General features: G+C 36.2%; 1 protein-coding gene across 29 annotated transcripts in view; it reads right to left on the bottom strand.

Annotated features, from left to right (window-relative positions):
• GABPB1 (GA binding protein transcription factor subunit beta 1) overlaps positions 1 to 24,730 on the bottom strand; it is a 75,571-nt gene that overhangs the window by 5,443 nt on the left and 45,398 nt on the right. For 8 of the 29 annotated variants that reach the window (XM_013993008.3, XM_021095701.2, XM_001928218.7 and 5 more), the window contains 6 exons: positions 22,887 to 23,054; positions 20,366 to 20,560; positions 19,135 to 19,282; positions 18,692 to 18,805; positions 4,202 to 4,387; positions 860 to 975 (listed from right to left, as the gene is read on the bottom strand). In XM_013993008.3, the coding sequence (XP_013848462.1) occupies positions 860 to 975; positions 4,202 to 4,387; positions 18,692 to 18,805; positions 19,135 to 19,282; positions 20,366 to 20,560; positions 22,887 to 23,054 (927 nt within the window). Of the gene's footprint in view, positions 1 to 840; positions 976 to 4,201; positions 4,388 to 18,691; positions 18,806 to 19,134; positions 19,283 to 20,365; positions 20,561 to 22,886; positions 23,055 to 24,730 lie in introns of all 29 variants that reach the window. The other 21 variants (XM_084970610.1, XM_021095723.2, XM_003480365.5 and 18 more) reach the window with 7 other exon arrangements.

The raw sequence follows: 24,730 nt of genomic DNA, 5'->3' as shown, positions 1-24,730 counted from the left end.
TGAATTTGGGAAAGGATGTTTTCTAACTGTCCTCAGTCAAAATTATGTTGCCTTGAAGTGACATTTTAAAAAATTCTCTTTCATAACAAGAACCTTAACAAAGAATTCATAAATATTGACCAACATTTACTATTCACATATATTCAATATTATGAATATGTATATAATGAGTATGCTGAATTTTTCAATTCTCATAAAAATCCTAAATTCCAATGTGGGAGAAAATAAAACAGAAACTCACAAAGGTAAGATAACTTGCCACAAAGCAAATAGGGCACGGCAAGAGGTGGGATTCAAATCCAGTTTAATTTCAAATCTGAGATACTTTTCTTTACACTGCAGTTGCTCTTTAAATTATTCAAGAATTACCTATTTTCACTTGAAACAAGTTACCATCAAATTTTGGGGTCACAATTTTATTTACAGTAATGTGAGAAAAAAAAAACAAAAAACCTAGGAGGTAACTACGGTTTGGTTACACTTAGAAACTAGTTACAATTACAAACTACTTTGAGAGAAGGAAAACAAATGACATTTCCTCTAGTGACTTGTGAGAATGACATATTAACAGAAAATAAAAGGATGGAGTGCAAGAATCAAAGACATTTCAATGTTCCATATTGATAGACTTTGTTACAAACAAATTCTTCACTCATTCATTCATTCATTCAATATTTATTTATTAAAGGCTTGCTATATGGATAAGGCAAAAACACTAGACAAAAAAGTACTATGTTATTTGATTCTATATCAAAACAATATCGTAAGTAATAAATATAAAAAGAAAAAAAAAAAGAAAAGAAAATTGAGTTTATTTTGGATGACTGCAGCAAAACACACCGGGTAAAAGACTCCTTACTTCTATTTCTGCAGACTCCACCCGGTTTTCAATTATTTCGATACATTGTCTCTTGGCTGGTGGTTCTTCACTTATGACAGTTTCTTCAGCAATGTCTGTTGCTGGTACTGTTAATACTAAAATGAAAAAAAATGTACATATTACTTCATTTTCAGATAGGTTTAGAAGAATTAAAGATTCTAGTCTTGAGACTGTTGACGCAACTCATCTAAAATATTTTCTAAAAGAATTTCAAAATACTGATTTGCTTATTATAAGAAATGTCTAGCTTTGTCTTCACTTTCTTGCCTTTTTACTAAAAACTATATTGTTTAAAGTAGCTACTTATTCTTTCAAATTTTTATAGACAACATATTCATTCATATGGCTCAAAACTGAAATAATATTTAACAAGAATATTTTAAGAGGTCTAACTCTATCTCTGCTAACACAGATAATCACTTTTATTGGTTTCTCTTATATGGTTCTTGTGTCCAACTACATAAAAACAAACATGAATACATACTGTATTTTTTCTCTATTACACAAAAGGTAGCATACATATAAAACATACATTCAAACATACATACAAAAGATACACTGTGTCTTTTTTTCACTCCATATAGCTAGGGTATCATTCTTCTATACAGAGAGCTTTCTTTAATTTAGCTGCATTATTTTTTTTTATGGGATTTTTTTTTTTATGGCTGTATCATAGTATTCCATTGTGTCTTTGTACAACATTTCTAATTTATCTGCATTATATTTTACTGTATGGATATACCATTAGGAACTCTGTTTGCAAACTTTGCTTGTTTTCCCATTGGGTTGTTGACTTAGTCCCAATTTTTAATATCTCTTTACATAAATGTAAATATAGAGAGAGCAAGAGGCTATCCTTGCTTTGCACAGCACTGGCGGAACATAAAAATGACTGTGCAAGATGACCATGCAAAGCAATCTTAATAATGAGGAAAATCAAAACTGCCTCATAGGCTTTAAAGTTTTTTGTCAAAACATTCCAAGCTCTCCTACTGTCCTTTATAAATGTAAACAAATGAAAAAAAATTAGTAAAACTATCACTTAGTACAATGTAATTAAAAACATTAAAAATATTCTGGTAGTTTGGGATTAGTAGATGCAAGCTATTACATTTAGAATGGATAAACAGTGAGCTCCTACTATACAGCACAGGGATCTAGTCTCTTGGGACAGACCATGATGGAAGCTAATATAAGAAAGGGAATGTGTGTGTGTGTGTGTGTGTGTGTGTGTGTGTGTGAATGGGTCACTTTGCTGTACATCTAAAATTGGCACGACAATGTAAATCAACTATAATTTTTAAAAATTAAAAAAAAAAAACCAAAAAAAAAAAATACTGAGAATTACAGTATTTCTTTTAACTTATATCACATTACACTTATAAATTTACCCAAGAAACGAGAACCTTTTATCTGTTTCATTGGACTGTCTACAAAGTCATACTGTCATATGCCAGTTATACATTCTTAAATTTTGGAGGTTGAGATTTATTTTAATATTCAGTATGTTCCTCTCATTGCTCTTCTTTTGCAGTGTTTCTTATTCTTCCCTCCCTCCTCGCCCCACCCCATCAATACAAACTTGAGAATCTGTTTGGCTATTTCCAAAAAAAGACTGGTCTTTACAATGGCCTGAATTATGCCCCCCTCAAATGTTTAAGTCCTAATCCCCAGTATTTCAGGATATATTTGAAGATAGGACCTTTAAAGAAGTGAAGAAGTAAAATAAGGTCATCTGGGTGGGTCCTAATCCAGTATGCCTGGTGTCTTTCTAAGAGCTTAGGACACAGACAACAAACACAGACTGAGGGAAGATTATGTGAGGACAAAGCAGAAGGCAGCTATCTGCAGCTAAGGAGAAAGACCTCAAGAAACCAAACCTGCCAACACCTTGATCTTGGACTTCCAGCTTCCAGAACTGTGAGAAGATTAAATTCTGTGGTTTAAGTCACCCAGGCTGTGGTATTTTGTTATGATAGCCCTAGTCTTTTTTTTTCATATCACATTACATTTATCAATTAACTCAGGAGGCATTGAGAGCTTCATGATAGTGACTCATCCTATCCAAAAACTTAGGTTTCTTTCCATTTGTTCATCAATGAGATTAGAGTTCATGTATAATCTCAGGTTTTAGAAACAATGTTATATTTGCTTAATGCAAATACTTTGGAAGTTTCCTCTCTTCCATATAATTAAAATTAGTTCTTTAAAGCTATGTGAAAGTACCTGGGCTTGATCCAAACCTTGGACCATGAGCAGATTTCTGCAGAGCAGGAGAGAAATGCCTCCCAGGCTTTATGGGTCAAGGGTTTCCTCCTCCACTGCTACAGGGACAAAATCTTTCCTTGACACCTGGTCTCTCTGCAGGGCCATACCTCCACTGTCAACTTAAACCAAACCTGATTTAGGAGAACTTCTACCTCTAGGCATTCCCGTTCCCAAGTCTTTCACAGGCCATGAAGAGACTCAGTCTCTGCAATCCTAGTCATTTTCTAAAAGGATGTATGTGCATGTACTTTTTGGGTGAGGGGGAGGTGGTACTGGGTGCAAGGGAAACCTTGCTCAGACAGTAACTTTCTGCTTCTCTTTCTGCTTCCTCCAGCTTTCACGCTCCAGTCTATTTTCACCCTACTTGACGGCCTTCCTGCTCAAACTGGGCCCTGTCTTGCTGGGAGTACATATTTATTGCTGATTTCCGAGCTCATCCTCTTTTCTTGATGCATGATTGTGGGTTTCTCTGAGGGTTGTCCTGCCCTGGTTTAGACCTTAGATGCTTTTGGCAGCACTTAAAATATGGAATTGTGCCATTTTCTCAGCCTTTTAGTTTCATTGAAAATGTAACTGGGGCTTATGTTATGTCCCTCTTATTACTAGTTTCATTACTCAAAAGGAAAAAAAAATGGGATAATTATCAACAAAGCTGCTAAAAGTTGCCACCATGTTCCTTCTCTAAGTGCTAAGTCCAACTTCTTTTTAAGTAAGTAGCCTTTTCTAACATGGTATTTTTAAAAGTTGGTATGATATTTGAATTACATTAAATGGCTTAGGAAAGTAGTGTCCAATGCTGACTTTGAATTATTTATTTAAGCTCATTTTCCAACCAGGATACTTTGGGGCCAATTCTTCTTTCCACCTAGTATACACTCAGAGCAAGCAGGCAAATTTAAGAGTGGCCTGAACAAATAAAATTAGGCAATTAAGTCTGTTGTAAAAGGTTACTAAAACATTATTTAAGGCAAAAATGAAGGCTTTGAAAAACATGTCACAATTTCCTGAGAATTAAAAACGAACACAAACTTTATGTAAATGCCTCCTACCAACCTTGTTGTCCATCTGGCATGGTCACAATGATGGGCTGACCTATTCCACTGGTTGGAATGGAGTGCAAATTTCCAAGCTGAATTCCATCTGTAACTATCGTGATGACCTGTTGACCCCCTGAACTAACTACTTGCTGAATTGCACCATCCACAGATTCTGCAGTAACTACTTCCTCTGTAGCCACTACTGGAAAAAAAAAAAAAAGTAAAAATCAATGAACATATATAAAAGTATGAACAGAAGTTTATTTTTGTTCTGCTATCTTTGCTGTCCTCTTTCTTATTCAGAAAAGCTTTTACATGGTTTTTAAATTCAGCTTCCAGGGGTGCTGTACATATCTATGTAAACAGTGGACTACAAGTCCTACAATTTACAATGAATTTCAACTATCTATGCATCAACATTTTAATTAAATAAACTATCTTCGGGGGTTCCCATTGCGGCTCAGCAGTAATGAACCCAACTAGTATCCATGAGGATGCAGATTCGAAGCCTGGCCTCGCTCAGTGGGTTAAGAATCCAGCATTGCCATCAGCTGTGATGCAGGTCACGGACATAGCTCAGATTCTGCTTTGCTGAGGCTGTGGTGTAGGCCAGTAGCTTCAGCTCCACTTTGACCCCTAGCCTGAGAACTTCCATATGACACATATGCAGTCCTAAGGAAAAAAAAAAAGGCAAAAAATAAACAGATAAATAAATAAACTATCTTAATTTAGTTCTATGAAGTATGAAACTTTTAAAACCTCCTAAGGTCACAGACATGACAAGTTACACCAGCTGAACAAAATTCCACAAAAGAGAAAAATACTGTATGTGGTTATATTCCATTCACACTTACATATGAGTTAATAAACATTTCCATATCCAAAAAAATATGGAAATTTGTATTTTTCAAGTAGAACCAAGAGTATTTCCCTTCTGGACTGTGTGAACAAGGGTTGCCTTGACAGTAAGTGGCATATAGATCTGGTACTGTAGGCTAGTGAATGATGCAATATATTAACATTTACATAAATAAAATCTCAAACTATGCTCTTGATACTTTATGAGGGGTTCAGAGAAGATTCTGGCAGCTGAAAACGGCACTTCTGGTCTTGCTGAGGTAAAGAAACTGCCAAAATCTTCTCCCAAAGGCAATCCTATGGTCAACTATTGATCCCAAAGGACAGACACAGGAACATTTATAGAAGCTTTACTCAAAAACATGAATAAATCATATATTTGTCAAAAGTAGAATGAAGAAATAAACTGTGGTAGATGCACTGGAATACTACACAGCAATTAAAGTGACTAAATGCAAAACATGGATAAATTGACAAAAATAATGCTGAGTGATGTAAATCAGACACAAAATACATATTGTGTACTCTCCGTTTATGAACTGAGCAATGATTACACAGAAACGATCACTAAATTGTACATTTACGAACAATGCACTTTTCCATGTGTCCATTACATGTCAATAAAAAAGCATCAAAAGGAACAATCACAGCAGTGGATTATAACACACTGAAGTTTTGTTTCATTTTGTTTTAGGGGCATACCTGCAGCATATGGAAGTTCCCAGGCCAGGGGTGGAATCAGAGCTAGAGCTGCCAGCCTACACCACAGCCACAGCAATGCCAGATTCAAGCCACATCTGCAACCTATACCAGAGCTTGCAGTAACACTGGATCCTTAACACACTGAGTGAGGCCAGGGATCAAACCCACATTTTCATGGATACTAGTCAGGTTCTTAACCTAAGGAACTGCCAATAACACACTCAATTTTTAAAAATCCATTTATCTGTGATAATACGTCATGAAAAAGGAGAGAAAGGGGGAAAGAGCAAAGATCTTCTTGATAGAGAAGAATTACATCTAATTAACAAAATGAGAAAAATTATCATTGTAATTTCCCAATGTAATAAATGATTCAGGCAAGCATCACCAATGGATGTTAAAAACACTGGTGATATGCTTTTGCCAAACAAATGTTCTCAAAGTATCACACCAAAAATTTGTAGTAGTTACAAAAGGGAGGATGTACCCATAACAACCTGGCAGTCACCACTCGCACCAAGTGTTCATTACAAGGATGGCCTGACATTATGTGCCGTCTGATGTGATGCAATGAGAGATTACAAAATACCACCTCTGTTCTTCCTGGAAATGTTTGGCCTGAATCTAATTATTAAGAAACTAATGAGGAGTTCCCATTGTAGCTTAGCAGTAACGAAACTAACTAGTACCTATGAGGACATGGGTTCGATCCCTGGCCTTGCTCAGGTTAAGGATCCACCGTTTCTGCGGCTGTGGTGCAGGCCAGCAGCTACAGCTCAGATTCAACCTCTAGCCTGGGAATTTCCATATGCCATGCGGATGGCCCTAAAAAACAAAACAAAATAAAACAAAACAAAAAAAAGAAAGAAAGGAAAGAAAACTAGTGAATCCAGGGTGATCCTGCAGACAAATGGCTTAGACTACAAAGATTTCAATGTCATAAAGAACAAGTGAGGCAGTATTACTGTCCTAGCCTGGGGGAGACTAACGAGCCATAATAATTAAATACAGTATTAGAACTTTTATTGGATCCTGATGAAAAACAGTCATAAAGGAATTTGGGGATAATTGAGGAAACTTGAATATGAACCATATGTCAGATAATATTATTAAATTAATGTTGATGGTTTTAGAAAATATAATAGAGCCGTGAGTATGTAGGAATGTGTTCTTGTTCTTGGTAGATACATGATGAAGAATTTAAGGATGAAGTGTCACGATGTCTGTAGCCTACTTTCAGATACTTTTGTAAAATAAAAGTGTGTGTGTCTATGGATGTGAAAGTGTGGCAAGATGTTAACAGTTGGTGAATACAAGTGCAAGGTATAAAATTCGTGCTCCAATTTTTCTACAGGTTTTGAAAACTACCAATATAAACAATGTTTTAATATAACTAGTTCTGAAAAAAGAAATGATAAAAAAACTATTTCTAAATGATATGCTTTTTTTTTTTTTTTTTTTGGTCTTTTTATCATTTCTTGGGCTGCTCCCTCGGCATATGGAGGTTCCCAGGCTAAGGGTCAAATCGGAGCCGTAGCTGCCGGCCTACGCCAGAGCCACAGCAACGTGGGATCTGAGCTGCGTCTGCGACCTGCACCACAGCTCACAGCAATGCTGGATCCTTAACCCACTGAGCAAGGTCAGGGATCGAACCTGCAACCTCATGGTTCCTAGTCAGATTAGTTAACCACTGAGCCACGACAGGAACTCCATGATATGCTTTTTTGAAGTGTGTGATTTGAGGCAACACTTTACTAAAAGTGTACTGAGATAAAATCATTCTCTCTCAAAGTCATGCTACCCTTCAGATTTACAGATGCTCTGAAACATGCTAAGGTGCTACCAACTTCCAGCAGAATGTCATGGATATCAGTGACCACAGAATATGCTAAATACAAAGAGACTCTAATTATATAAACTCCTTTGGGGGAAAAAAAAAGGCAAGTAACTCCTAGGACCCTAGTTTTTAAGGATGAACTCTTAGCAACAGGCCTGGCTGCAACTCTGTCATTGTATATTTTAGGTAATCAAGGGTCACAATACAAACCTCAGATGATATTCAAAATGCAAATAACCTTTATGTTCTGAGTTCTCTCATTTTTGTTTGTCTTAAGCTATAATTAGGCCTTATTACCAAGCACTTAAGAAAATTTCAGGAAGATAATTATAAAATGAAATATAAGGCATAAAATAGTAATATATTCAATAGAACAACTACTGAGGTTTTCAAACACATTAACTATTGCTTTGATTCTTTTTAAAAATATCCATATGAAAAAGAAATATTCTCTCCAGTTGAATGTTAACTACAAGTAGCAAACATTTTAAAGTATAATCACATATAAGAAATTTCTGAGATCACACATAATCAAGGTACAACTCAGAAACTTTCATCTCTGCACTATTTGCAATGACAGTCATTAAGACAATAAAGTTTTTGCCTTTCATCTAAAAAGCTTTCTTTTCAAGTTGTGCTATAGTAAGGAATTTAAGAAAAAATTATAAGGAAATCGATCATGTAAGAAAACAAAGTGCCCCCCCACAGTAACCCTAAGAACAACCCAACAATGAAATGTTGAAACACGTAAGAAATAAAACAGAAAGCCTAAAATCTTTAAAGTATATTTTTAGAACACATACACATCCCCAAATTAAAAAACCCTATATAAAAAATTCATAATATTCACTGATTAAATTTTAAAGTCAAGTATAATTTTAAAGTCAAGTATAACATATACAAAGGGAGCCTAGATAATCTACAGCATTTTGAACATATTTGAACTCTCTTATTTAACATGACTTTTGAATTATAATGCCATAAAAAGTAGAGAAAAAACTGACTTTAAATGTTATGAAAGACGAAAATTCTGTAAGTATATAAATATTTCAACAATAAAATAAAAACTATGTTTACTGAAGAAAAAATGACATTTCAAAAGTATGACTGTCTGCAACTGAACCTGAAATTTAAAAAAAAGGAAAAAACAAAATAATCTTATGAAGCCCAGCAACTTATGCCTAAAAGCTAATTCACATTTTTGTTCTATTTTAAGAACAGTCAAAAAACAAATTTCATTGTTAAAAGAAAATAGGGAAACAGCCACCAGATGCATTAAACCTTTGGAAAAAACCACCTTATTAACAATTAGCAGGAATTCCTGTCATGGCTTAGCAGTAACAAACTTGACTAGGATACGGGTTCAATCCCAGGCCTCAGGCACTCAGTAGGTTAATGATCAGGTGTTGCCATGAGCTGCAGTGTAGGTCACAGATGCAGTTCAGCTCTCAGATTGCTGTGGCTGTGGTGTAGACCAGAAGCTATAGCTCCAATTTGACCCCTAGCCTGAGAACTTCCATATGCCATGGGTGTGGCCCTAAAAAGACCAAAAAAAAAAAAAAAAAAAACCCAAAAACACACAAAAACAACTAGCAGAAGTTGCTCTAAAGACAAAAAGACGTCCATTTAATCAAGGGATTATATAGCTGGGCTAGAAGAAAGAATATGGCTAAGCAATGAAAAAAATCAATATAAGACTGCAGGATAGCACTATAAAATAATGTCTTATGAGAGTTAATTTCAAAAGGACCAAACTACATTGCAGATTTAAGGCCTACATTTAACCAATTTTAACTTTTGATTCTACATCCAAATTAACTCTCAAATCTATTCAATTCTTACTATCTCTTTGCCAAATCTGAATCCATGCTGCCATTATTTCTTCCTCAGGTGAGTGAATGCATTATTAGACTCCTAACTAAACTCCTTTCCAGAGCCACCAAAGTAATCATTTTAAAAGTCCTACATAGGGAGTTCCTGTAGTGGCAACAGTGGAAACGAACTGACTACTACCCATGAGGATGCGGGTTTGATCCCTGGCCTTGTTAGGTGGGGTTAAGGATTCAGCATTGCCATGAGCTGTGGTGTAGGTCTTGGATGAAGTTCAGATCCTGCATTGCTGTTGTGTAGGCTGGCAGCTGCAGCTCCGTTTGACACCTAGCTGAGAACCTCCATATACCAAGGGTACAGCCCTAAAAAAAAAAAAAAAGTCCTGTGTAATCTTAGCTTCAATACCATGAGTTACTCTCTCACTGGCTGAGCTCAGCCACAGTGGCCTCTGAGTCCTCTGAAAGGAAGTCCTTCCTGCCTCAGAAGCTTCACATGTGTCCCCTTTCGTAAAATGTTCTTCTCCCAAGTTTCGCTCCACTAATTCCTATTTAATCTTTAGTTTAAACGTCTCTTCTTCTAGAAAGATTCTCTGATCCACTTACTAGGTCAAAATCCTGTCTAAATTCTTTATTTACAGCATAAATCACAATTATTTATCTAGGTGTACAACTGTTTAATACCAAGAGATTAGCAAGTTCCACAACTATTTAACTACCAAGAGATTACATGTTCCATAAAGGTTGGGACTGTATCTGATTTTCTCTCTAGCACCCCATACAGTACCAAATACATAAGAACTATTCAACAAAAATCAGTTCAAATGAATGAATAAATAATATTTTTCTTGTAAATGAAGCTATTTGTAAACCAATAAATAGAAATTTTGGCACAAGAACAGTTTTGACTTATTCCTTTAACATAAACTGTGATATACCCCTCCATGAATTTTTATTATTTGTGCATTTTTGTTTTGTTCTAAAGCAAGAAGAAAGGGAGTAAGGGTGAGAGTTTCCTGGAATTCTGATTTTTTTCATAAATAACTTATTTACCAATTTCTTATATAAAATTTTTGAAACATTTTAAACTACTTTAAAAACTCACCCATATTTCTTTAACAAGATTATATGTTCCTACTACTAAAACTCGCCCCTTACCTATTCCTTGGTTTCAGTTTTCCTTCTAACTCCTACACTGGAATGCTAAATTTCAAACTTGTTATCAATTTTAAGGAAAAACAGTAGCTACCAGCTGGCTCCAAAGAGCTGCCTGATCATTCTACTTCTGAAGTAGAGACACCTAAGCTCCAAGATTAAAACCTTGAAATGAAACAAAACCTCCCTGATGTATAGTACCTGTATGTATTTGTAACTTTTTTTTTTTAAACTGTTTTTTGTGGGTTTTTTTTTTTTTTTCGTTTTTGGCTTTTTGTCCTTTTAGGGCCACATCCAAGGCATATGAAGGTTCTCAGGCCAGGGGTCCAATCACAGCTACAGCTGCTGGCCACAGCCACAGCCACAGCAATGCCAGATTTGAGCCGTGTCTGCCACCTACACCACAGCTCACAGCAACACCAGATCCTTAACCCACTGAGCAAGGCCAGGGATCAAACCCGCAACCTCATGGTTCCTAGTCAGATTCATTTCTGCTGCACCATGACAGAAACTCTGGTATTGGTAACTTCAGAAAGAAGAAATAAACTAAAAATCCATTCATCTGTAGATGGACGTTTAGGCTGTTTCCATGTCTTGGCTATTGTGAATAGTGCTGCAATGAACATAGGGGTGCAGTATCTTTTTCAAGGAATGTTTTATCCAGCAGATGCTGAGGAGTGGGATTGCTGGATCATATGGTAGTTCTATACTGAGTTTTCTGAGGTACCTCCATACTGTTCTCCATAGTGGTTGTACCAATTTACATTCCCACCAACAGTGTAGGAGGGTTCCCTTTTCCCCACACCCTCTCCAGCATTTGTTATCTGTTGACTTGTTAATGATGGCCATTCTGACCGGTGTGAGATAGTTGTGATTTGCATTTTGCTAATTATTATTGATGTTGAGAATTTTTTCATAAATATCCATTGACAGACGAATGGATTAAGATGTGGTACATATACAAAATGGAATACTCAGCCATAAAAAAGAACAAAATACTGCCATTTGCAGCAACATGGATGGAACTAGAGACTATCATACTATGTGACGTTAAGTCAGAAAGAGAAAGACAAATACCATCCAGGAATATATCTGGAATTATATCTGGAATCTAATATATAGCACAAATGAACCTTTCTACAAAGAAGAAACAACTCATGTATATGGAGGACAGACCTGCAGTTGCCGAAGGAGAAAGGGAAAGAGTGGGATGGAATGGGAGTTTGGGGTAGCAGATGCAAACTACAGCATTTGGAGTAGATAAGCAATGAGATGCTGCTCTGTAGCACAGCGAACTATTTCTAGTCACTGTGATGGAACATGATGGATGATAATGTGAGAAAAAGAATGGGTATATATACATACACACACACACACATAGTACGATGGGTCACTATGCTATACAGAAGAAATTGACAGAACAATGTAAATCAACTATAATAGAAAAAATAAAAACAAAAAAAGGAGAAATAAACTAAAAAAAATTGCATTGGAACACAGTGACTCATGGTAGCTCAAGTTTTTGTTTCTGCACATAGCAGGCATAAAATTTAGTATAGAATACATGCTTAGGTACTTTAAAAAATAGGCTGGCCAAAAAAAAAGAAACCTTAGAGTTCCCATCATGGCTCAGCGGAAATGAATCTGGCAAATATCCATGAGGTCACAGGTTTGATCTGTGGCCTTGCTCAGTGGGTTAAGGATCCGACATTGCCCTGAGCTGCTGTGTAGGTTGCAGACATGGCTCAGATCTGGTGTTGCTGTGGCTGTGGTGTAGGCCAGCAGCTACAGCTCTGATTTGACCTCTAGCCTAAGAACTTCCATATGCCATAGGTGTGGCCCTAAAAAGACCAAAAAGTAAAAATAAAAACAAAACAAAACAAAAAAGAAACCAGCAGTCACAATGTTTAATCCCTTTACTTTCATGCACAGGAAAATACACTATGAGAATACTTGGAATATGTTTCAAGAAAATACATTTCTTGATGGAAATATACTGGAAAATACTTCTTCCAAAATTAGTGAAATGAGAGCATAGGAAAAAAATAACCAAGTGTATTTTAATGTAGTCTCTACCAATCTCACCGGTCAAGTGAAATGTTCAATTGTGTCTAAACATGTAGAACTTGTAGATTATTTTCTGATGTTAAATCTCCTACCTGGCCAGGTAACTACTGTGAGGAATCAAATAAGGCAAAAGGGGAGTTCCATTGGTGGCTCAGTGGGTTAAGGAACCAGCATTGCCACTGCTGTGGCTCAGGTCGCTGTTGTGACGTGGGTTCAATCCCTGGCCTGGGAACTTTCACATGCCTTGGGCATGGCCAAAAAAATGAAACAAAACAAAAAACCAAAAAGAAATAAAGGACTCAAATACCAAAGAGAAAAGAAATGAACCAAAACAGGATTGCAAATTGGACAAATCTGGCACTAGAAGATGAAACATCAGTGAAAAGAAAAATATAATTCCTAAAGTTATCAAGCAAAAAGATGGCAACTTCCAGCAAATATGATAGATACCTTCTTGACTTAAAGGTAAGTGAAAAGATGAAAAAGACACACATTCCTTTAGTTTAAATAGGTAAAAACACTTGGTTCCATGAAGCAATATACTTCTTCAATATTTTTTAAAAGAAGAGGTTAGTAATATTAATTTTCTTTCTTTCTTCCTTTCCTTTCCTTTCTTTCTTTCCCTCCCTTCCTTCCTTTCTTGGGCCGAACCTGGGGCATATGGAAGTTCCCAGGCTAGGGGTTGAATAAGAGCTATAGTTGCCAGCCTACACCACAGCCACAGTAACGCCAGAACAGAGCCACATCTGCAACCTACACCACAGCTCACGGCAACACTGGACCCTTAACCCATTGATTGCATGGGGCCAAGGATCAAACCAACATCCTCATGGATACCAGTCGCAGTTTCCACTGAACCACAACGGAAGCTCCTAATTTTCTTTAAATCATAATTTTATCAATGCTTTCTCATCATCCCCTATTAGAGATAAAATTTCATAGGAATTGCTGTAAACTACAAAATTTTTCCAATTTGAGCAGAAATCAGTCTGGTAGGTATCAGTATATATAAATAAGAGAAAACATAAAGAGGCACATAAATTAGAGGTAAGTAACCCTACTGAGTCTACAGACTGCTGGCCGTGCATAATTACTGTTTTATATTTAATGTACTCGAAATGATAACATTCTTCTCACCTCAATTTGAAAAACAGGGTCTTGATAATCAGTTTCACATTTCTGTTTTAATTATATCCTAACTACCTGAAGCTGTTTCTTAATTAGTCAATTCTTAAAATGATTATGTAGCAGGCATACAGATATACTCATCTATTAAAGCTATTAAGAAAGACATTTCTCTCTTTCACATCTTTTCCTAATTAGAGATTCCCTATGCACCCCAAAAATAGATAAAGAAATATTAAATTATACATAAAACTGAAATAAGAAATGTGTATTATTTAAGCAAATTTTTGCTGTAGTATACTTACAATCTTAGATATTCACTATACTAATTTATCAATAGTAAGAAATAGATCTTTTAAAATTTGAACCAATTCTTCAATTTTGGTGTGCCATGAAAACCCACTTTCGCATGTTAAACATACAGATGTCACAGGGCCCCACCCCAAACATCCTGGATCAGAATCCACTGGGGCAGAAGTGAGGCAAATATATTATTAAGAAGGTGATTCTGATTCACACAAAATTTAAGAACATTCCTCTTATTGACATTATCATATTAATTCAAAGTAATTGAGAGGACTTCAAATTAGTAGAAAACTTGAATTACAGAATAGTTAAAGGACTACAGCCTTCTAACCATTGGGTACATAAATTAAGAAGATTATTCCCAACTATTTCCAAGCAAAAATACCACTAGTTCATTTTAATAATGTAAAAGAGAATGACAATTCTTACAGTAATGTTTGAGCTGCCTGGTATTTCTCCTGAATTATTCCACTCCAAAATTAGGGATGTTTTACACAAGTATTGTGAAAATTGTGTGGGTATACTCTGAAAGGCTATAAATTTTCTCATTGATTTATTTCCAAAGTGATTAAGTTAATTTCATGTATCAAAAGATAGTTGTATCCTCCCAGAGAAAGAAATTTAAAATAAATAACTCAGCATTTTGATTTATGTATCACTTTCTTATGAGTTTGCTGAGTGTGAATAGTCCCTTATATTAACTCAGGATATACTAATAAAATATTTTTGAAACCTCAAAGCTGAAAACTAAACATTAGTCAATGATCAATAACAGTATCAGATGACTATTTTGAGGATAAAATGAGATAATGCATGTAAAGCATTAGCATAATAATGAGCTTATACTAAGAACCCTATACATATTAACCATTATTTTAAAAAACTGATTATGCCAAAATAACCTTATGACTCACATCAATTGTTTCATCATCTTTTTATGGCCTGGCCTGGACTCAGAGCTAATGATTATTTAATACAACTATGCACATTAGCACAGGCCTACGGGCTCAAGAACTGAAATAAAAATTCCCAAAAAAACCAATTTAATAAAAATGAACATCAACAACAAATTCTTCAGGGTTTACTGAGACTTATCAATTTTTTTTGTACTTCTATTAGACAAAGAATCATGAAAAGTATGCATGGGGATTAAAAAAATTAATAAGGAGTTCCCGTTGTGGTGCGGCGGAAACGAATCCGACTAGGAACCATGAGGTTGCAGGTTTGATCCCTGGCCTTGCTCAGTGGGTTAAGGATTCAGCGTTGCCATGAGCTGTGGTATAGGTTGCAGATGTGGCTCCAATCTGGTGTTGCTGTGGCTGTGGTGTAGGTGGGCAACTGTAGCTCCAATTCAACCCCTAGCCTGGGAACCTCCATATGCCACAGGTGCGGCCTTAAAAAAAGGCAAAAGGACAAAAAAAAAAAAAAAAAAAAAAAAAAAAAATTAATCAAACAAGTGAGCTGCTTGGAAAAACGAAGGTTTATGAGGAAAGAATAAAACTAGAAACATTTACATGAAAAAATGCTAATAAGAAAGCAATTCAGTGAGATATTCAATTTGAAGTTGTATTTGCTTATAACATCAAGAAGGTAGAGATATCATTTGTTTCACAATGAAAGCATATGCTACACTGATTTCCTTTACCCATTCCTATTGCACTAACAGTAAGATTTGTTTTATAGGAGTTCCCATGGTGGCACAGCAAAAACAAATCCTACTAGGAACCAATTTGACCCCTAGCCTGGGAACCTCCATATGCTGCAGGTATGGCACTAAAAAGCAAAAAAATTAAAATTAAAATAAAAAATTAAAAACTAAAGATTTGTTTTATATATCTAAGATGGTCCTAACATAATCATGAAAGAGCTATTTAAAGCCATGGTTCAGAAACTGCATCATATCCTAGACTATCACAAGTACATTTCCTCTATATATAGGACCATGTCAGCCAGTTAGCCTCCATTTCAAATGTAGTCCATTTGCTGCTACAGTCTGGCTACTTGGTATCAGAAGATGTGTTTTAAAAGGAGGAAAAGTGATGCTTTTGTTTCATATAAAACAAAGTGAAAATTACACAAATATCTATTCCTATCACCAAACCAAGTTATAAACATTCTCAAAGATACTGGTCCACTGATCACCTGAAGAAACTGCATAGAGGAGATAGTACACTTAGCGGTCACAGACACACAGCTTGGGAATCAGATTTTCAGCACAAACTTCCTTTCACCACTACTACTTTGGGTACTTTCCATGCTACTTTGGGTAAAAATATTTAACTCCCACAAACCTCAATTTCACCATATATAAAATGGGGAGTACTACTTTATTTACCAGATCCTATTATGTCCTTGAAAAAACATACAAACACTTCCAAATTGGGATGAGTCTGACAACTGATATTAAAAAGAACTGGTCGGCCAAGAAGCAGAAAAATGACTTGAATGAGCACGTGCAAACTAAGCTGCAAGAAGATATTTCTTTATGTGATTGATTACACACCTCAGCTAAATTGTTTACACTAGTTAGTGGCAATGTACTCACCTGAACTTTAACTTAATTCAAGCTCTTAAAATATCTTCAAAAAAGATTCCACTATGACATAGCATTGAAATGAAAGATTATTGTGCTCATAGAAGACTGTAAATCATATACAAGAGAAGTCAATTAAAGTTACTAATTCTCTCAGACTAGCCCACACAGAATATTTTCAAAGGTAGAAGTTAGAGAAGTCAGTATGACCAATTCATGGAGTCAAACATATAACTGTAAAAACTTCCAGCTGACTTTGAAGAAAAATTTAATTTTCATAGATATGTACTTTAATAAAGACAAAAATGGGAGTACCCATTGTGGCTCAGTGGAAACAAATCTGACTAGCATCCATGAGGACGTAGGTTTGATCCCTGGCCTTGCTCAGCGGAGGATCCATTGAGCAAAGGATCCAGTGTTGCTGTGAGCTGTGGTGTAGGTCGAAGACATGGCTTGGATCCAGCTTGGATCCTGCATTGCTGTGGCTGTGGTGTCGGCCAGCAGCTACAGCTCTGATTGGACCCCTAGCCTGGGAACCTCTGTATGCCGATTGGTGTGGCCCTAAAAATACAAAAAAAAAAAAAAAAAAGGACCAGTTTAATCAAAGAAAAATCCACCAATGAAATTAATTTTCTTTGATATGCTTATGCAATTGTAAAAGTGCTAAAGAGATCGAGGCATAGGTTATAAAAGCAGCACATCAATGCAATGATACACAGAGCTGCTAAAGGCCAAAAGTAATTCAGAAAAGTCTTAAGACTCCCAAATATAAAGGTTTAGATTCAAACATTGATTAAGATGCTAAAGAAGCTGGAGAAGGAATAAATGTTTATTATCACCAGTTGGGAGTCAGGGATGGTGCAGGGAGAGAAAGAGGAAGAAAGGAGAGAGATAGGTAATCCCCTCCCCGAGCCCCCCCCCCCATAAAACACATCCTCCAATCGTAGCACCTTAAAGAATCAAATCAATAATATATACCTTTAATTTTTCTGATGAGGATTAGATGAGATCATAAGTAAAATCCCTGCCACAGCACATAGCACATACAATAAACATGCAGTGAACTGTTATTTTCTTATTATCATACTTCAAAAAAACATTAATTTAAATAATGAATGACAACAAATTATTATTTACTTTTATAAGCACTCACCCAAATATAATGGCTTAAACTACAATAAGAAAACAATTTTGTGAAGTTTTTTTAATTCCCAAAGTAATCATATACTTTTATTTTGGTTAAGTATTAACAGTAGACCTTATCTAAACCACCTATTAGTACTGTTTGCCATCACTTAACTCTAGGTTATCCTTCAATGGTGTTTGTTGGTATGCTATTTCCTAGTTCTGTTAGTCATTAAGATTTTATATCATTTTAATAGAACTGATAAAAATTAAGCTATGAAAAAGACAGCAAGTTGTATATATTTATCTATTTTATTTATATAGAAATAAGACTAGGAAAACAAAACTAAACAGGGTACACAGGCACGTTTTCTGTGAAACACAAATATTTGCTTTTAATTTTAATTAAATTAATTTTAATTTTAAATAATTGCTACAATTTAACAGCCTTTTAAAAATCCAGATTTTCGGAGTTCCCATTGTGGCTCAGTGGTTAACAAATCCGACTAGGAACCATTAGGTTGTGGGTTCGATCCCTGGCCTTGCTCAGTGCGTTAAGGATCTACACCCCAGCCTCACTCAGTAAGCTGTGATGTAGGTCGCAGATGTGGCTTGGATCCCAAGTTGCTGTGGCTCTGGTGTAGGCCGGCGGCTGTAGCTCCGATTAGACCCCTATCCTGGGAACCTCCATGTGCCACAGGTGCTGCCCTAGAAAAAGACAAAAAATAAAATAAAATAAAATAAAATTCAGATTTTCAGCTTTCTATGAAAAATTCAAATCTGGCAACACTGATTGAGCATCTGACTGTAATCAGCTAGAGGTGAGTAGGAGACACACCCCTGCCCTGCCCCAACTCTCCTCAAACGGCTATAATCTCAACCCTGCCTTTAGCCTTTTATAGTTCCTTCCTGACCTTTGTCAATATTTGCATCTCCAGCTTTTCATGTACACATTTGACTGGTTTTTCTAACCTGGAGTTTCTGAAGAATTGGACAACGGAGCAGATGCTTCGGCTAAGGCAGCTAGTGTAGCTAATACTGATGTGGAGGAGTTTCCAAACTGAACAGCAGATACACCCGTCTCATCTATGAGAAAGGAGAGAACAGGTATGAATTTTTAAGGAACTTAATTTAGTGCATTTTTCTGATATCTATTTTACTTTATTAGATAATACTAGTTTTGTTAGAAACAAGCTCAGATAATATTAGTCTTTGAAAGGTAATTTTGCAGTATGTTTTGCAATATCACCTTTCTTTATTCTGTCTCATAAAAATTTGTTTTTTTGCTAATTATAACCAAGAAAACCAAGGTGACTGATATAATCTTACCCTCATTCTCCAAAGTCCTTTCTTAAAAGGATGAATACCTACTAAAGCATAAAATCCCAACCGCTAGCCTATATGCATCTCAATACCTGTTGCCTTGGATGAATTTTCTGAAGATACCAGACCTGTTAGGTTCACCACCCCTCCAGGTCCAATGATAAACTGCGGTGTGGCGGCATGTATCGTCACAGTGTCGGGACTCTCTGGGTTTGTGTTGATTTGGTTCTGCATAGCAATCTAGGGGACAAATTACCACAATGATTTCAGAATTATAACCAGAATATATAGCACAGACTTTCAATGGAGTACAAACAAAAATATAAAGGAACATCCTGTAATCTAAGAAGAACCATATAATATAAATGGCAATCTTTGTTTACAGTCTACCAAAAGTATAGTGGTAAAATACAGGTATGGATTTATATCCAAAGCTTCCCTATTAGGTAAAGCAGCAAAATCCCACGCAAGGAGAAATGGTTATCTGAAAGGTTTTTGGAGAACACAGTTGAAAGATATTATGCTGCTCTGTGGCTATAGAAATTTAAGTATGTCCTCTACTATATTCAGCAATATTAACACTACCTATATAAAGCATGTCCTTACCAATTACTTATTCTCCATCCTCAACCCTAAGCCCCAAACTGCACTCTTAGGAGTAAAAGAATTGGAAGAAGCATGGCAACATTCATTTTCCTAAACATATAACATCTTTTAAGTAGCTAGCTGAAGTTCAACAGACCCAGATGGTCTTAGAGAAGAATTCTACAGGGAAGGAGAACAAGAAGATAGGCAAGAAGAGGAAGTAAGTAAAGAAGGTAACATATATCAATGTTGTCTAGCTGAAGAAAAGAGAAGGAATGTTGGTTATTACAAAAACTTGTGCCAAAGCCCTAAGTAACTGTGTTTAAAAACAGATCTTTTGAGGATGGTGAAAAAAATAAGAGAAACCAATCAGAATGATGAAGACTACATCACTCACCCTGGGGACATTATCATGGTTGCTAAAAAAATTTTTTAGTGGAAGTATAACAGACTTGAAAAACCATGTGGCAACCAAATATGCAATAAAAACAACTAATAGAATAAAATGTCTAGGAGGGAATTCAGAACCTTAAAAATATTGAAAGTCATCACTTTATCTAATGTTACATGCAAAGACTGTCATATTACACTCAGGAAAATCAACACTAATGAACAAAGAGGAAGTGAAAGAGGAACAGCCTGTCCAAAATAACCAGGTCTAAAATGAAAAGCTACAAGCTATATAGTTCAAATCATCCATAAGACTGATCCTTTCATTTTCTTAAAGTCAAAAGTTACCTGTAGTATCTCTGCTAAATCTTCGTTCCCATTGTCTATTGAAATATCAAATGCAGTTTTACAAAATTTACTTTGCGTGTGTACATCAGCACCATATTTGATTAAAAGTTCCACCACTTCTTGATGATTATGTTCTGTGGCCCAATGTAGAGCTGTCATCTTCAACATGTCCTTGGCATTGACATCAGCACCATGCTACAAAAATATTTCAGAGTAAGAAATTTATAAATTATGTGATATAGAGATTTCTTTTTTTCTCTTTTTTTAGGGCTGCAGCCGAGGCATATGGAAGTTCAAGGCTAGGAGTCAAATCAAAGCTGTAGCCTCTGGCCTACACCACAGCCACAGCAACACCGGATCCAAACCGTGTCTGCGACCTACACCACAGCTCACAGCAATGCTGGATCCTTAACCCACTGAGCAAGGCCAGGGATTGAACAGGCATCCTCATGGATACTAGTCAGATTCATTTCCACAGAGCCACGATGAGAACTCCCTAAAGAATTCCTGATTGAAAATACTAACCACCATGCTTTAAACTAAGAATTTGCTACTAACTTCATCAACTCTTTATTTTTGTGTATTGAAATATCTACATGTTCCAGGAATCACCACACGTCTGTCACTTAATCAGTTTTTTATCATGCTGGTTTTGTGAACTGCTTTCCTTCTAATTTCTTAGAAGTATACCAATTACTTATTCAGTCATCCAGCCATAAGCATGATGGGCTTGAATGGCATAAAAAGTGAAGGAAAGCTATGAGCTTTCTCCCAAACCCTCCAGTTCCTTATTTATATGAAAAACATCCTTTGCTTTCAAAACCAGTGCAATATAATGAATTAACAGGAAGGTAGCTAGAGTATACTATCTATTATGATTGTCACTAGACACATGTGGGTATAATAAAGCACTTGAAACAAAGCAAGTCTGAATAAAGATATACTGTTTGTAAATATACACTGGAATTCAAAGACCTCACATCAGAAAAAGGATATAAAGTAACTTATTAATAATTTTATACTGATTCCATATTGAAATGATAATATTTCACATACCGTGAGTTAAATAAAACAGTAAAAAAAATTTTTTAACCTTTTTTTTTTTTTTGTCTTTTTGCCATTTCTTGGGCCACTCCCATGGCATATGGAGATTCTCAGGCTAGGGGTCTAATCAGAGCTGTAGCCACCGGCCTATGCCAGAGCCGTGGGAACCGAGCCGTGTCTGTGACCCACACCACAGCTCACAGCAACGCTGGATCCTAAACCCACTGAGCAAGGCCAGGGATCGAACCTGCAACCTCATGGTTCCTAGTCAGACTCGTTAACCACTGTGCCATGACGGGAACTCCTTTTTTTACCTTTTTAATGCAGCTGATAGAATATCTAGAATTACATGTGCTTCATTTTTGTGGCTTTTATGTTTTTTGAATAAGACAATCTAGAGGCTAGAATAAAAAAGATTAAGAGTATCTAAATAGGAGTTCCCGTGAACAGAAAGGAATCTGACTAGGAACCACGGAGTTGTGGGTTTGATCCTTGGCCTCACTCAGTGGGTTAAGAATCCAGCATTGCCGTGAGCTGTGGTGTAAGGTGGCAAACATGGTTCAGATCCTGAATTGCTGTAGCTGTGGCACACGCCAGCAGCTGTGGCTCCGATTTGACCCCTAGCGTAGGAACCTCCATATGTCATGGTGTGGCCCTAAAAAGAAAAAAAAAAAAAAAAAAAGATTATCTAAATCTATCACTCTCTGTTTCAGAATTTTCTCCTTGGCATTTAAATGATTAAAGAAAAAGCCCTAGGAGTTCCCTTCATGGCTCAGCAGTTAACGAAACCAACTAGGATCCGTGAGGATGCAGGTTCAATTCCTGGCCTCGCTCTTTGGGTTAAAGATCCGACATTGCCATGAGCTGTGGTGTAGGTCACAGACACGGCTTGGATTCTGTGTTGTTATGGCTGTGGCGTAGGCCCGCATCTGTAGCTCCAATTCAACCCCTAGCCTGGGAACTACCACATGCCACAAGTGTGGCCCTAAAAAGCCAAAAAAAATCCTGTCTGTATTATTTATTTGTTTGTTGATTATCAAAACCTAACATTCCCTTCTTTATGCATTTTAACTGTGTTGAGAATAACAAAACTTTAGTCCCTCACCATAGCAAAGACCAAGACCTAAGAAATCAACTGGTTGACTTAAATAAAAACATACAAAGAGGAAGTTTTTTTTCTACCCACAAAAGAAAACTTTAAGATAATCTTCATTCAAATGAATGCTTATATTCGACCCCCCAGGCTAGGGGTCGAATTGGAGCTACAGCTGCTGGCCTATGCCACAGCCACACCAGATTCGAGCTGCGTCTATGACCTATACTTACAGCTCACGGCAATGCTGGATCCTCAACCCAACGAGCGAGGTCAGGGCCTGTGTCCTCATGGATACTAGTCGGGTTTGTTTCTGCTAAAACCACAACAGGAACTCCCTGGGGGTTTACTTTCAAAAGCAAAGTTTAAAAAGAGAACACATACCTTAAGCAAAACCTCTACTATGCTGGCATGGCCCTCAGAAGCTGCCATATGCAGTGGCGTGCGGTCAACTTTGGTTCTGGCATCCCTACTTACACCAGCTCGAAGTAGTACTTCTGTGGTGGAATAATGCCCGTACTGTGCTGCCAAATGAAGTGGAGAAGTTCCCAGCTATATACAAGAAAAAAAGCCACATTTAGAGTCATTTTTAATACACTTCTATTCCCACTTTCTCTAATGTTTTCTGTTTTCATAGCAAACAGGTTATCTGTCTACCAAATGTTTACAAAGTAACTCAAAACTGAAAAGGGATAATTTTTGCAGATCACAATCTCTTCATAGAAGCTTTCAAGAATTCCCATTCATTTCTCAGTGAGGAAGAAAAATCAATATTTCATTTAATTCAAACTTGCTTTATTATGTTTAATCAGATTAATAGCCTAAATAAAATTAATTTCATCAGGAATTAGAGATAATTAGAGTTTGAGCAATTTTTGAGTATTAAAATGTTTTCCTCATACAATCACACAAAAAATTTTCAACTATGAAATTCATATGAAATAAATTTAACAGTGTACATTTTTACATTAAACTGTTCTGTAGGACTTAAAAATAAATTAAAGCACCTCAGTGATCTTTTTAAAGGAGTTCATATAGTCATTTTCCAAGGGAAGGATCTGATCTGAGGTACACTTACCAAAGGTAAGTTACAAGAGCCAAAACAGAGCCCAGGTCTCTTGAAATCCATTCCATGTAGACTAGCCATTACAGTAAGGCTACACTCATAATATTTAACAGAAGTACATACTAAACTGCGAAGAGCCTTGTCAGAGGTATAATTTTTAATAGGTGAAAATCAGAATTAAGTTATAATACATCACATGCATTTAGAGGCATTTGTCCCTACAACTTTCTGATGACCAAGATACTCAGTTCTAATGAACCAAGAAAGTTCACTAGAATATGAAATTTGCTAAGACCATTACTGTAATAGAAACTAAGGTTTTTGTTTAAGCACTTTCCATAGCAAGCACTATTCTAGGAACTTTACACCTATTATCTCATTTAATTTCCTCGTAACGTAGGTACTATTACTATCCTCATTTGGCACTAAAAGAACCTAAGGTACAAAGAGGTTACTAATTTGCCTGAGGTCACACAAGTAAGAGTTATAATATAAAGCTAAGCATGTGCTCTCAATACATGGTAAAAATGGAAATCATTTATCCTGGGAATAATTATTTTATTACTATTAAAAACCTTGTATTTTTATGGGAAAGTTATTCCAGGTGATCAAAAAAAGATTCTTAAATAATCCTTTCTTTCTCCATGCTCTATTATACTTTTGTATAACTGGTCCTTTCTATATTCTTTTTTATTTTTATTTTTTTTTTTGTCTTTTTAGGGCCGCACCCACAGCATATGGAATTTTCCAGGCTAGGGTTCTAACTGAAGCTATAGTTGCCAACCTACACCACAGCCACAGCAATGCAGGATCCAAGCCACATCAGCAACCTACACCACAACACACAGCAATGCTGGATCCTTAAACCCACTGAGCAAGGCCAGGGATCAAAACCACATCCTCATGGATATTAGTCGGGTTCGTTTCCACTGAGCCACAGCGGGAAATCCTAATGGCTATGTAACAGTATTTCAAGATTTTACTCTGCATTTGCCTAGTTATTAAATAGCTGCGCATCTTTTTATGTTTACTGGTCATTCAAACTTTCTCTTTAGTAAAGTAGCATATCAAGTCATGTATACAATCTCCTCTGTCTTGTTTTTCATTACTATCATGGGCATCCTTATGAACTATGGACACTAATCTTCACTAATCTTTTTTT

Source organism: Sus scrofa, chromosome 1, assembly GCF_054392235.1.
Source record: "Sus scrofa isolate SSC_HxYL_T2T_F1_AM1 chromosome 1, Sscrofa_HxYL_maternal_Yorkshire_Landrace_v2.0, whole genome shotgun sequence".
NCBI classification, from domain to species: Eukaryota; Metazoa; Chordata; class Mammalia; order Artiodactyla; family Suidae; genus Sus; species Sus scrofa.
The sequence above is the reverse complement of the archived record's forward strand: the minus strand, read 5'-3'. Positions and strand labels throughout refer to the sequence as shown.